Below are 13,983 nucleotides of genomic sequence, written 5' to 3' on the forward strand. Positions count from 1 at the left end.
AAGTTGAATAAGACATTATATGGATTGAAGCAGGCGCCAAGAGCATGGTATGGAAAGATTGTTGAGTTTTGATGAAAAGCAGATACTCAATGGCACATAAAGATTCTAGTTTATTTGTCAAAATGAAAGATGCTAAGATTTTAGTGGTGTTGGTATACGTATACAATCTCATCATCACTGGAGACAATGAAGTAGAATTCATAAAACAAAGGAGAATCTATCAGTGCGTTTGTTAGGTTATAATTAACCTATATTTCGGGTCTTTAAAGTTAGCATTATCTCGTCTATTGGTGTCTTTTGGAGCAGTTTTACGCTTGATTTTCATTATTTCAGGTTCTCGGGGTGTTAAAGTTCGAATTCAGTCAAATGGCGAAAAACTGGGACAAACTTGGAAAAAATTGGAAAATTTGGTTCCTGAAGCATCAGTAGTCGCGACCTCTGATGAGCCTGGTCGCGACCCTTTTTCCTGGTCGCGACCCAGGTCGCGACTTCGTAAGATAGGCAGAAACTCGGTTTTTCGAGTTTTGCCTGTAGTCGCGACCAGCTTAAATGCTAGTCGCGACTATGTACGGAAATCGCAGATTTGACCTAATTTTGATTTTTCACTCAATTGGAGGCTCACCACTTATCCCTATATAAGGAATACGACATTGAAGGTCAAAGGCAAGCAAAAACAGACCTAATAGTGGAGGCAAAGTGGAGAGGAAGCTATCTTGAAGACCCGGAGCGATACCACCTTCTAGTTTCTTTCTTTTACCCTTTTTATTCATCTTTATGTTTGTTTTTATTTCTGAATTAATCATGGATGTTTTTAGAGTTATTATGAACTAAATTTCCCAATAAGGGAGGATGATGAATGTTGTTTAAGTTTATGCCTAGTTAATAAATAATTGCCATTCCTACATCTTATGTGTGAATACTATCTTTATTTGTGTTTAATTTCATGTGCAAGCTTGATCACCTTTTACATGCTCTATGATCCTAATTCGAAATCTGAAAAGTGAGAATTAGGAATGCTAAAATTTGGATAGTCTAGGTTTTGATGTAAAACGAAAGTATTTACATAGCCTAGTGACTAATAGATTATTGCTTAATGCTGATTTTGTGTTGATCTAATTAAGAAGTTAATTAGAGAACATATTATTTAGAACCTAAAAGATCTGAAAAGAGTTAGGTTAATTTATAATCTGTCTTTCACATTGAGATAAGGATAGCAATTAGGCATTAACATAGGTAACTTATCAACAGGATTCACCTCCCTAATCTCTCATCTTGATTAATCTTCGTTTATTTTCTCTTTAATTTCTGAGTTATTTACTTTTAAAATTGCAACTTATTATTTTACCAAATAGAATCATAATTATAATTTAGTAGTACTCAATCCAATTCCCTGTGGTTCGACCTCACTTGCGTGAGATACTACTTGATACGTACACTTGCGTAATAAACAGAAAAATTCGTAACAGCGTTTTCAAATAAAGGAGCTTGGAGAACTTTAACACTTTCTGGGTTTAGAAGGTAATCGCACCAAGAAAGGTTTATTTCTCTACCAACAAAAGTATGCAAAGGATTTATTGCAAAAGTTTAGAATGCTTGCTTGAACATTTATATCAATACCCATGGAAGCAAATGACAAACTTTAGGCTCATTAAGGAAAAGAGTTGAAAAATGATACAATGTATTGTCAACTTGTAGATAATTTAATCTACCTTACATTAATCCGTCCAGACATTTCCTATTCAGTTGGAGTATTAAGTAGATACATGCAAAAATTGAAGAAACCTCTTTTGGAAGAAATTTGATGAGTAATGAGGTATGTTAAAGACACTATAGATTATGGGCTTCTATACAAGTATAATGGAGAGATCAAGTTGATTAGTTATTATGATGCAGATTATGCCGGAGATCATGACACGTGATAATCAACTACTGGTTATTTGTTTAAGATTAGAATTGGAGTTGTTTCTTGGTGTTGCAAATGAAAACAGACTATGTGATTATCATCCACGTAGGTAGAGTATAGAGCAGCTGCTATAGTAGTACAAGAAAGCACATGATTGATACAATTATTAAAAGATTTATATTAACCATTCAATTACTCGGTGCCATTGTCCTATGATAATTAATCAACTATTTGTTTAGCTAAAAATCTAGTATTTTATGCAAGAACAAAGCATGTAAAAGAGCATTATTACTTTCTAAGAGAGAAAGTACTTCAAGAAGAAATAGAGATGCGAAAAATCAGTACGGATGATCAAGTTGCTAATATATTCACCAAAAGCTTAAGCACAATTATATTTTCAATATTTAGAGATCAACTAAACCTTATCAAACGAGAAGAAGCTTGAAAAAGATTTGATAATGAGACAGAGTATTAAGAGTCATTATTAAATCTAGAATATATATGTTGGAATATTTTAAAATATTCTAATAAATTTATAAGAGAAATCAAGAACACGCCTAAAAATTTTAGAGAAAACTTAGAATGACTTGAACTAAGTTTTAGAGTTATTTAGAAAATAGTAAAAAGTGATTAATTAGTTAGTAAATTAGAAAATTCTAAAAATATTTAGATACATTCTTTGTAGTCTATAAATAGAAATGAAGTGTGTGCTTATGATGTAAGTTTGAGCAAGAGAGTTCAAGTGTGAGAAAAAGAGTCCAAAGTAGTGTAAAAATGTAAGAGTGTCAGAGTCATTGTGTCCAAAGTGTTAAAAGATTGTAAGTAGTCTTCAATAAATTAATAAAAGTGTTGTAATTTCTTACTCTACATTCTGCAATTCACTGATTTAGACCATAAAATCTAGTAGGCCTTGCCTTAGCCAAGAACTGAAGCATATCTACACAAGTGTACACAAATAAATGAAAAACAAAAAGACTTTAACAAAGTAGACAAGGGAATCCCATATTTGCCCTTCCCAAAAAGACCTCTGACAAAAGGCCAAAAGCACATCACCACCCAAAAACTAGCCAAGTACTCCCCAAGCCCTACCTCATCTCGTCCACCCTCCCACATGCTCAATCCCAATCCAGCTACTTCTACAAACAACAATGTTGTGGGTGGCACAAACAACGCAGAATCATCGAATGTAAACCTACCAGCGTTTACAACCTCCTTATCTTTTGAATTTTCAGTGCCTTGTGTAGTACTACTGCTCCTAGTCTTATCATCAGATTCTTTTTGTGTTACTTCAAAAACGATCTCTGAAATTCCCAATAGCTTAAGTGGGAAACTTACTACTCCGAATAACAATGAAGTGGTTGCATTTATTTTTGCCATTTTCAAGTTGTTCCACCATGCAATAAAGGATTGGCCATATTTACGATAAAAGTGGTAGGTTTCCATATTTTCGATAACAAATTGAGCTAAAAATAGCAACATTGCTGGTTCATTGACCTGCATATATTAGTATAGATGTAAAACTTAATAAAATATTATCAAATAAAAAATCTTACCCTATATAGTGGATTTACAAATATTAATCTCATGACAATATTGAGTGTAGTAACAACAAGACTCAAGTAAATTTTAGAAAATTTTAAATAGTTTAAGCTATTAAAAGTAGAATTCAAATTTTGAGTATCCTACCACAGTTTGCTTGGATCTAATTTTTTTTTTTTTTGTCACTCAATATTATTCAAAATTTTCATGAGAACATTACATGCATAAATTTATGGTAATGAGTAACGATATGTGCATATTTTAATTTTTAAACATTACATGCATACATTAACCTAATATAATACCTATAATAATTATGCAGTAGTATTATTTTATTTTTTCAAATTATGAACTCATCTTAATCACATATAAATGTTGTTACATCAATAAATTTAGAACATTTTTATTAATTAAGTACCTTAAAATCTCCAACACCATAACTATATGCCTATTATGATGAGTAGATTAACAATTCTCTATATATATATATTATATATTTAATTAAAATGTGTATAATCTAATATTAAATTATATATATCAATAATAATACATGACACATAATTCACAGCTTAAATGTCCCTTAGTAAGTTAGTATTTCTCGTAAATTTATTATTTGCAGCATATTTAATTAATTTTGTGTGGAGATATGGGTAAGTAATGTATACCTTAGGTAAATAACTTGAGTTGGTAATGATACAGTAGGCTGGCAGAATAGCGTAGCATAGTGTAGGAATAGAGCGTAGGCCCCAGATAAGAATCCAAGTGTAAATCAAGCACTGTCTGAATTGAAGCTTAGAGTGCAAGGTTGCGAAGATTGGACTGTTCCTACTGAACAAAATTTGAAGAAGCCCAGTTACCCATCTCTTTACTTGGGTCATTGATGTGGGCCCACTTGTTGGTACAATGCCCATAAACCCCGGTGGGTTTGGCATGCATGACACCGATTTCAACCCCATGGCATGAATTTGCATTCCTGTTAGGACATCTTCTGTCATCGAACCATATTTCCAACCCACCTACAATATTACTCATCATCGTCATTAATTTTAGACTTAATTAAATAAATATAAAGTTTTGATCGATGAAATTCTTTATTGACTAATTATATTAATAGTGACAACTTAGCATTTCCAATATAGTACCTTTGCACCCCAAGTGGTACCATGCTCATAGTCACAACGAGCAACTTGGTGTGCTGCTTGAACCATAGTTGAGAGATCTTGATGATGATGAGAACTAATAATTGTGTCAATATTATTCTTCCCATAAAGTACTACTGGTTCTGTACAGGTCTTAGCCACTGATTCCATGAGCTCCTTGGAGTTTCCAAATGTCGTGGTCTCATTTTCATCAACTAATAATTCTTTGCCTAGAGCCAGAAGATCAAAAAGGAATATTGGATATTAGAATCATATATATATATATATATATATAAATGTGTGATCAATGTGTTTGTGTAAAAGGCATGCAAATTAAACCTTTAATATCAGCGTTATCCAAATCGAAATTATAGATAACTTTACGTCTATGAAAGCATCCAGTTCCTGCGTAAACGAGTCCTTGGATACCTGCCATCCCACGCCCAATAATCTGCATATAGTATAGATAGAACTCATACCATGCATCATATATAATTTAAACATATATATTTTTTTAATAAATAAAATGACAAGGGAATAGTAGTGATATTTGAAATCATAGAAACTGACCTCAAAACTAACAACCATTTGGTTTCCAAAAGGATCGTCTTTCAATTCATTGTAGAAGACTTGTGGGAATTGAACAAAGGCAGAGTCACGAGGGTTGAGACCAAGGAAAGAACACATGGCGTAAAGGATTACATTTGGATTGTTTACAAACATGTCACAATCCACATTCAGCATAAATGGAGCATTTGTCATCACTCCAGACACTCTAGTCTGTAATATTATAAATTAATTATCATATAATTTTCTTATAATTTAATGGATGTATGTACATAAGAAGTAATAATAAGTGGGTTGTTACCAAAACATTCATAGCACCAGCTTTGTAGTGATGTGGTGTAGCGGGACGCTTCTCTCTACTTACATAAACTAGATGAGGCAAGCTATTTGGGTCATTTTCCTTGTTTTCCCATATCACCTGTCCAAAATATATATTAATTAATTATTACAATACCTAAATGGGAAAATCAAATTAAATAAAATGAGAACTTTTCAAGAAGTTATATTATGATCATACTGATCTTGATATTTTGATCAGGTCATGCTATAATTATTTAATTATCAATAATAAGTCATTTTCAAGCTCCATAAGAAAATAAAGAATGAAAACGTCACTTAATTAAGAATGTTTTATAAAAAAGCTAAGAAATATTAAAAGATATTAGTGGTATTTAGCATTATTTTTAGTATAATTAAGTATTAAGTATATAATCCTTTGGAAAGGCAAGCTTCTTTTCCATTTTGTGTAGCAAATGTGAGGTACAATTCTCCTTCTCCGATTAGGAAAAAGATGATTTCCCCTTGGCTTCATATATTTGGAAAAAGATGAGTTTCTCCTTGGCCTAACTAGCCAACATGAACTTTATTTTTCCCTAGAGTACTAGGTAGGATGAGCTCCCTATATCTCATATTGTTAAAATGTAAAAATGTAAGAAGATAATACCATATATTTATAAACTATTCCTATATTATTAATTAGTTTTAAAATAAAACCTCTTACAATCACAAACTATTTTCTCACATATACACTTAAATTCTAACACGACCCACACAACTAGCACTTTCTCAACTATATACATATATGTAGCAAGTGGCAAGCCAGCAACACTACCACTTGCTCCATGATCTCCTATACCCTATTTCATTTGTTGTACTCCCTTGGAGACCACTATTTAATAACCTAAAAATAAAATGGTGGAAAATCATTGTTGTAACACCATTTTGAAAAGTAATATGTATATTCTCACCATTTTTTCCCTTGTGCAACTTTCTTTCATTTTCTCTTGATTAATAGTTATTTATCTTTGTTTTTTTTTTTTGTCTGGATCAAAATATAATTGATGAGTTATTGTTTGAAAAATATATATATAATTATATTTTGTCAATTTATTATATTATGTAGAGTTAATACTACTTTGGATCCTCTATTTTGTAAAAGATATATTGATTACCCTATCTATTTTGTTAAATCACAAAATAAATTCCATATTTTTTAAAATAGTACAAATAAGACCATAAGCTCAATTTTCAATAATTTTTTTTAATATCATCAACTTGAAGACGATTTCTAGCACGAGTTAGATGCAAAAACAATATAATATTAGTTTTGTCACAACACCTCTATGTCAAGTTATTAATTATTAAGTTTTATTTTACAAAAAAATCAGTTAATGATACTATTTAATATTATTTTAAAAAATACATGATTCAATTTAGTTTTTAACAAAATAAATGGTTAAATCAATAACTTTTGTAAGATACAAAATGACCTTTATCTTATCATGTATATTAATTATATAATATTATTATTAGATACTTTAAGGCTCAATAAGAGATGATATCTTATTTAAGTTATTTCTATATCAATTACTTACTGAATTAAAATATTTATAGTCTTATATAGGAGTGTTCATAAAATACTTAATATAATCCGTACGATTTAATCTCATTCAATCTTTAATGGGCAGATATATGTACTTGTGTGGATTGAAAAAACTCAAATTCGCATTTGGGCGTATTAGATGTTGATTGACGTAAATTAACTAATTCAATCCAATCTACATATATTTATATATATTTAAAAAAAATTATATATAAAATTATTATTTTAATATACAAAATAGTAATTTAAAAATTTAATACATATGATACAAATATATTTCAAAACTTAATAAATCAAATTTGTATTTCATTCTTATATATAAGGAAAATATATAGTCTACAATAAAATTAAATATTTTTTTACATGCAATTTTTTTTTCTTCATTTGAATTTATTATATATATTTTTTGTTTTTTTTTTTTTTTTTTTTGGAGAAATAAAACTTTAATAATTTATTTTACTTCGTTGTTAGTTATGTGAATAAAATATTTTTTTTAGTAAGCATTAAATAATCTATTAATATTAAAAAGTAATGAATAAAAAATAACCACTTTTGCGGATTACATTAGATTTAAGCTATTACTCTGATTGAATTGAATCTAAAATTTGAAATCAGCACAACACGAGTAAAATAGTGCGGATTGAATTGGATAAACACCACTACTATATTAAATTACAATAATATATAATAGTATGACATCTACTCCATATTGGGTACCTTAATATTTCTTTGATTTTTTTTAATTCAATATAATTATAGATATTTTTTAAGTGGTATGATTGAGGTTAATCTAGCTAGAGTTATTTTCACAATTAATTAAAATTATAAAAATATAGGTGTACAAAAATTTAAATATATTTGCGAATTATAAATTTCTTTATATAAATATACAGATCTATTGTTTTATATTGTAGAAAATTGTAATTAAAAAAGAATAATTAGTGTTACAATCATTTCTCTAGCTTGGACAAAGTTTTTTTTTTTTTTTTTTTTTATATATATATATATATATAGAAGGGGGGTGAGGGGTGGGGGGCACCATAACATGGGTTGATATTATTTTATATGGGTTGATATTACAAATGTACTCCATTTTATTTTTGAAAGGGATAATGTATTCCATTTGTGTTAGTCTTTCAATTGACTTATACTAATTAATAAACTATGTGGTGTTAATTTTATTGGACCACATATATTTATTGTTGATTTCAATGTAAAGATGGAGACAAATAATTTCTAGATCCGTTGTTTAAATTCTAGCCATATTTCCTAATTTTGCTTTTGTTTATGACATGAAACAACCAAATTCTATCTACTTATCTTCCTACTAGCTAGCTACTTGATATATATATCAAACATAAAATTAATTAGGAGGAATATGGTTTGTAAATTCTCATTCACTTATTTTTAATCAATCAATTAATTCATTACATTATTTAATATTGTTATTATTATTAGTTTGAAAAACTGACCTCATTAAAATTTGTTGAGTGAATTCCCATCTTAGAATTATATTTGACCATTAATAATGGTTAGTTTGCGCTTATTAATTTATTATTTTTAAATTAATACCATACATATAATTATAATTTCAAAAATTGTTTTATGATAATTAATTGTACATTCTAAATTATTTGCTTACGATTTATCTATTAAAATAATTTTATTTTCAAGAAATTAATTGAAAAAATTAATGAAAATTAAGAAAAAAGTCTTCCAAAAGAAAAAAAAAAGCTTTAAATTTTAGACAGTAAGATATAATACATTATAGTTCATAAAAAAAAAAAAAAAAAAAAAAAAAAAAAAAAACCTTTAGTTTGTCATCTAAATTATTTTTTCAATTCTTCACATTCAAAATTATATATAAATATATATATAATATCATAAATAGTATACAATATATAATTAATTAAGTGATAAAGAATAACCTTTATTATACTAGAATGGTCATTTTTGTGTGCATATGCGAAATCGGCATACTCTCCAGAACAATCGAAAGGGACAGTTCCGTTCACAACCTTTTCTATCTTCTCTTTAAGCTTTCCGTATTCCTCCTGCACAAGAAATCAACTAATTAACTAACTGTCGTTTAATCATTTCAATAACAATAAAACGACAGAAAAATGTAGGTACCTTCATATTTTTCCATTCCCGTTGAAACTGGGCGAAGTTATAATTACCCTTAACACCACGATGTTGAGCAGTTGGCAAAACGGCGTCGTCATTAGAGAAATATCTAAAAGGTGCCCGGACTTGAATACCGTATTTTTTACAGAAAGGAATCCAGATGCGGGCGTACTGGAAAGCGTGGATGAGAGAGTAGAGGATGATAGGGGAGCAACCATCATCTGACACGTAGCAAGCCAGCTTGTGAGGTGGATACTCCACCGCCATGAGTGACAGCACAGTGTTTATTGTCATTATGGGTGGTTCCAAACCCACGTCCGCCGTCGTCACGAACATATCCACCGCTGGTACCTCATCTCTCTTCACCCTGGTAGTTTTATGTATATATATATGTATATATACAAGTACGTCATGTATTATTATCAATTATATATAATCTAATAAATAATAATATAAGTACCTTTGTAAGAGTGTTTGTGGGTGAGTTTTGAAATCGAGTGGGGTCCACTTAGTGTTGAGACTGAGGAGGAAGTCGAAGGTGAACCAGGACTCGGATAAGAAGGCGAAGAGCCAAGGGTAGCCATGTTCAGAGAGGTGAAGAAGACGATATAGAAGGATGGAGATGAGGAGGAGTAGGGTTGTGAGATTAATAGCTTTGTTTAGAGTGTTTTTGACTGGGATTTTCTCGCACAGAGGAGGAAGTAGTAGTAGTTCATGATGGTCATGATCACCATGAAACTCGACTTCTGAGTTGCTTCTTCGAGTAGTGGCCATTAGTTCTTTTTTCTTTGGAGGAGAAGATGACCAGAGGTACTAGTATAGAGGGGAAGCCTTATATATAAATATATATAAAGCACGCAAATTTTGTTTTATTTTAGGTATTATATAATTTATTTTTAAATAATACAAGAAATAATCATATATAATTTAACTTTTTTTATTATAAGAATAAACCTTAAAATTAACAATTTTTTTTTTGTTTTGTTTTTTTGTTTTTGTTTTTTTTTTATGAATTAGCATGATTATTATTACTCCAAATATAATATATAACCAATTACAACTTAAACATCTCAAAGTAGAGACATGAGAAAAAAACAAAAAAACTACTAGCAGTACAACAATGACATCGTGTATGTATATTTCTATTACAAATTCTCAAAGCATATTCTATTCTTAGCACTAACTCTTTTAGGCTAAACACTTTTAACTCTATACAAAATATCTGTTTTTGTTCTAGCTAGCTACTATATGACTAGTTTGGACATTTTTTCCACTCCACGGAATTTCATTCCGAGCTTGCCAATATTATAGGCTAAGGCTGCTAATGCAGCAACATAAATCTTAGTTTTAAACCTATTTGTCTTGTCTCTTTGCAACCACCTCACTAGTCTAAGAAGTGAAAATGACACAACCCTCTAATGAACCCACTCTTTAATTTGTTGTAAGCAATTTGCTGCAACATTGCAGCTAAAAAGGAGATGCTCGAAGTTCTCCTTACCAGTCCTGCAGAGTAAACAAGTGTATGTCTTTTGCAGTTATATTGATTTTTCACACCTTGTCTTTAACTGATCTTGCACTGCTAACCATAAGAAGAAATTATGTGTCACGACCCCAGCCCTAGGCCGTGGCAGATATGATAACTTGGGAAGTCAAAAGTCACACTTTGACCCTTGTAGGAAGATAAAGCTTATAAATGATTCTTTAATTTATATTACAAAATACTAATTTAAAAGTAATAGATTAACTCCTATATTAATAAAAAAATATTAGTAACAAAATCAGGACCACTCATCAATATAAAAGAACAATAATATTCCCACAATTATGTAATCACCGAATAGATAGATTTAATAAGTCAATAAAATACCAAAATAATACCTAGCATCCATCATTCCTCATTTCTAGTACATAGCTAATTTAAGTCATCCAGACCATCCATTTCAGCTTAAATACAAAATCAGTTTCATTAGAAGACTAAAGAGTAGAATAAGACTAAACTAATAACGACTTCCTTTCCCAACGGTACCATCTTCATCCACTAGCATCAAACTGAGTTCCTAGAATGGGAAAAAATAGGGGTGAGCTTACAAAGCCCAGTAGAAAAACAACTAATATCAAATGACCCTTGGTTTAATAAAATTCCTGCATGCATGGTTAGCTTTATAAAAATAAAATATCTCATCACCAGTATCAAAATGTATAAACAAAGTAGAGAGACCACAAATAATCACAAATCAAACGTCAAATGCATATCACACCGTCCACTAGACCCCTAGCTCTCAATACCAATCATCGAAAATGACATCCAAAATTGGGTAGTCGCACCTAATATCCACCATAGTACCGGGGCTCAGATTTAATTCATTCCCTGTACAGATTCTAGGTCTTTCACCTACAGGTGAGTGCACACCTAATCTACCTATGATGACACAGAGACTAGGTCGTGAAACAACAATATGCACCGAACATGATCAACATGGCTCTCATCAGTATAACCAAGGTAGACAAATTATAAGCATAACAAAAGAACATATTCCTTTTTATTTTTTAGAAAATTCGGCAGCATAATAGCTGTATTTTGAATAAACTCAAAAATTATAACCGGCATTAACATTTGTACACAAAAATATATTTGGCACTCAGTGCCCCACAACCATCCAGAAAAATATGCAGACTAAGTTTTTAATTTTTCAAACAATTTGTAAATCATAAAAATTGGAATATGTCCCATGTTATAAAACACTTATAAAAATCAAGTCCAATAATCAAGTTGAGTCCCTACCTCTCCTGAGTCGTTAAATTTTTTCCAAAAGACGATCTTAAGCTCTCAAGTCCCGAGCTCTAATTTTTTAGTCCAATCTTACATATTACTCTCACTTATATCATCAAATGGTTAAATAATTATCATCATCGCATTCTACATTCAAAACCGAGTCCAACGACATATAATATGATTATATTTAAAATTTGGGGTTCCGAAACCTCACTTAAATGGTGCACATTAACAATCGGTGGCGGTAAAAATCCGCGTACCCTCTGTTACTGGTTTAGTGTACTCAATTTGGAGAGCACGAAACTCTAAAGTGTGGGAAGGAAAGCAGGTGGAAGCTGATTGCATGGTGCAACAAACTAAGGTGGCTGTCAAACAAAGAGTCTCTCTCTGCTGGCTGAAGAAGGTGAAAGAAATAGACCAAGTGTGGTTTCACCATTTGTAAATAAAAGAAAAAGAAAAGAAAGTATAAAGGAAGTATAGAGTAAATTGATCTAACATGTAAGTATTTTCCGAAAAGCTGATGAATAGCCGATTAAGGATCTTGATAGGTGCCTATAGTTTGTAAAGTTGATTGTGAGCAATATAAACTTTCTAATTCATCAAAAAAAAAAATCGGTGTACCGGAAACGTCGCCGAAAATAGGGGTAGTGTACATCAAAATGACCACCTCAATGAGTAGATAACACTCATGCCACCCGTTTGTCAAAACGGTACACGATGTTGCCAGAATGTCACTGAAAAGGGGCGGAGCTACAAAAATATCACCAAAAAAAGTAGCGAGCCGGGCAAAATGGTTTAGTGTAAGTTTTTCTCCTCGACGAGTTGAGTTTAGCGGTGAAGACGTCTCGTCAAACAGACACCGGAGGTGACCGGAAAATCCGTTCAAAGTTTGAACCCCCAAACTTTGACTTGCGATCCCGAGCTAACGGCGGTGAAAGAAGCGGCTCCGCTTGGGGGGTGAGGTCACTGGCACTTGGGCTTTCGATTTGTTCGGCGCGTGGGGCTGGGCGGTGGCTGGAGGTGGGTCGCCGAAGTGTGGTGGTAATGGTGGTTTGTGGGTTTTCTTTTTTTGTATTTTGAAGAGTAAGAAAGAGAGAGAGAGAGAGAGAGAGAGAGAGAGAGAGAGAGAGAGGGGGACGAAGGGGGGGGGGGGTCTGTTATTTATTTTTTTGTTTTGTTTTTTTATACATACATATATATTATTATTTAATTATTATTTTATATATATATTTGACTCGGTCAAAACTGAGTCTTTACACTATGTCTGGACATATTCAATCTGCTCCATACAATCTGAGACCATTGCACCTTTTCTCCCTAGGGTCTGACCATTTTATAAGCTCTTGAAATTTAAAACTTACTTTCTCTCATCAGCTGATGAAAATCCATGGATTGCCTGGCTGTTTCCTTGGCTGCCACAATCCTCTATTCCAATACTAGCTTGCTTGAAGTGGAGCTTGATAACTCCACCAATCTTCCCCTTTAATGTACACATCGTGCACTTATTTGATCCATAATTTATCTTCTTTATTTGCTATTGCCCAAATATACTTTGTTATAACTGTTAGGTTCCAATCTTCCACCATTCTAAACCCAATTTCCCCTGTTATTTTAGACTGGCATACTGAATCCCATGCAACAAGACCTACCCCTTGTAACATGTATTGGCCCTTCAAAGAAAAGCCCTGCAAATGGCTTCAATGTTCTTTATAATCTTCTTTGGTAAGATCATTATTTGACTCCAATATGAATAAATAGCTAACAAAACTGAATTGATTAACACAATTCTGCCAGCATATGAAATGTTCCTTGAACTCTATACCCTTATATTCTTGTTGTCATCTTCTCCACCAAGAAAGCACACTCTTTGCTTGAAATTCTCTTAGCACATATTGGAATGCCAAGGTACTTAAAGGGAGTTTCCTTTCTACTAAAACCAGAAATATCTACCACCCTTTGAACCTCTCTTTCTTCCATACCACAGCAATAAATTGCTGATTTCGAAGGGTTTGGATGTAGTCCAGATGAGCTAGAGAGCAACTTCAAAGCATGC

General features: G+C 31.6%; 1 protein-coding gene across 1 annotated transcript; it reads right to left on the reverse strand.

Annotated features, from left to right (window-relative positions):
• Positions 1-2,709: 2,709 nt before the first annotated feature.
• LOC115698677 (cellulose synthase-like protein H1) lies at positions 2,710-10,023 on the reverse strand. Its single transcript, XM_030625814.2, has 9 exons — positions 9,618-10,023; positions 9,164-9,524; positions 8,959-9,084; positions 5,450-5,566; positions 5,152-5,361; positions 4,921-5,032; positions 4,585-4,811; positions 4,108-4,458; positions 2,710-3,397 (listed from the first exon to the last, which is right to left on the reverse strand). Exons 1-9 carry the CDS (start codon positions 9,929-9,931, stop codon positions 2,819-2,821), a joined length of 2,397 nt encoding a protein of 798 aa, XP_030481674.2. The 5' UTR covers positions 9,932-10,023; the 3' UTR covers positions 2,710-2,818.
• Between the last annotated feature and the right edge of the window lie 3,960 nt (positions 10,024-13,983).

This window comes from Cannabis sativa, chromosome 8 (genome assembly GCF_029168945.1).
Source record: "Cannabis sativa cultivar Pink pepper isolate KNU-18-1 chromosome 8, ASM2916894v1, whole genome shotgun sequence".
Lineage (NCBI taxonomy): Eukaryota > Viridiplantae > Streptophyta > Magnoliopsida > Rosales > Cannabaceae > Cannabis > Cannabis sativa.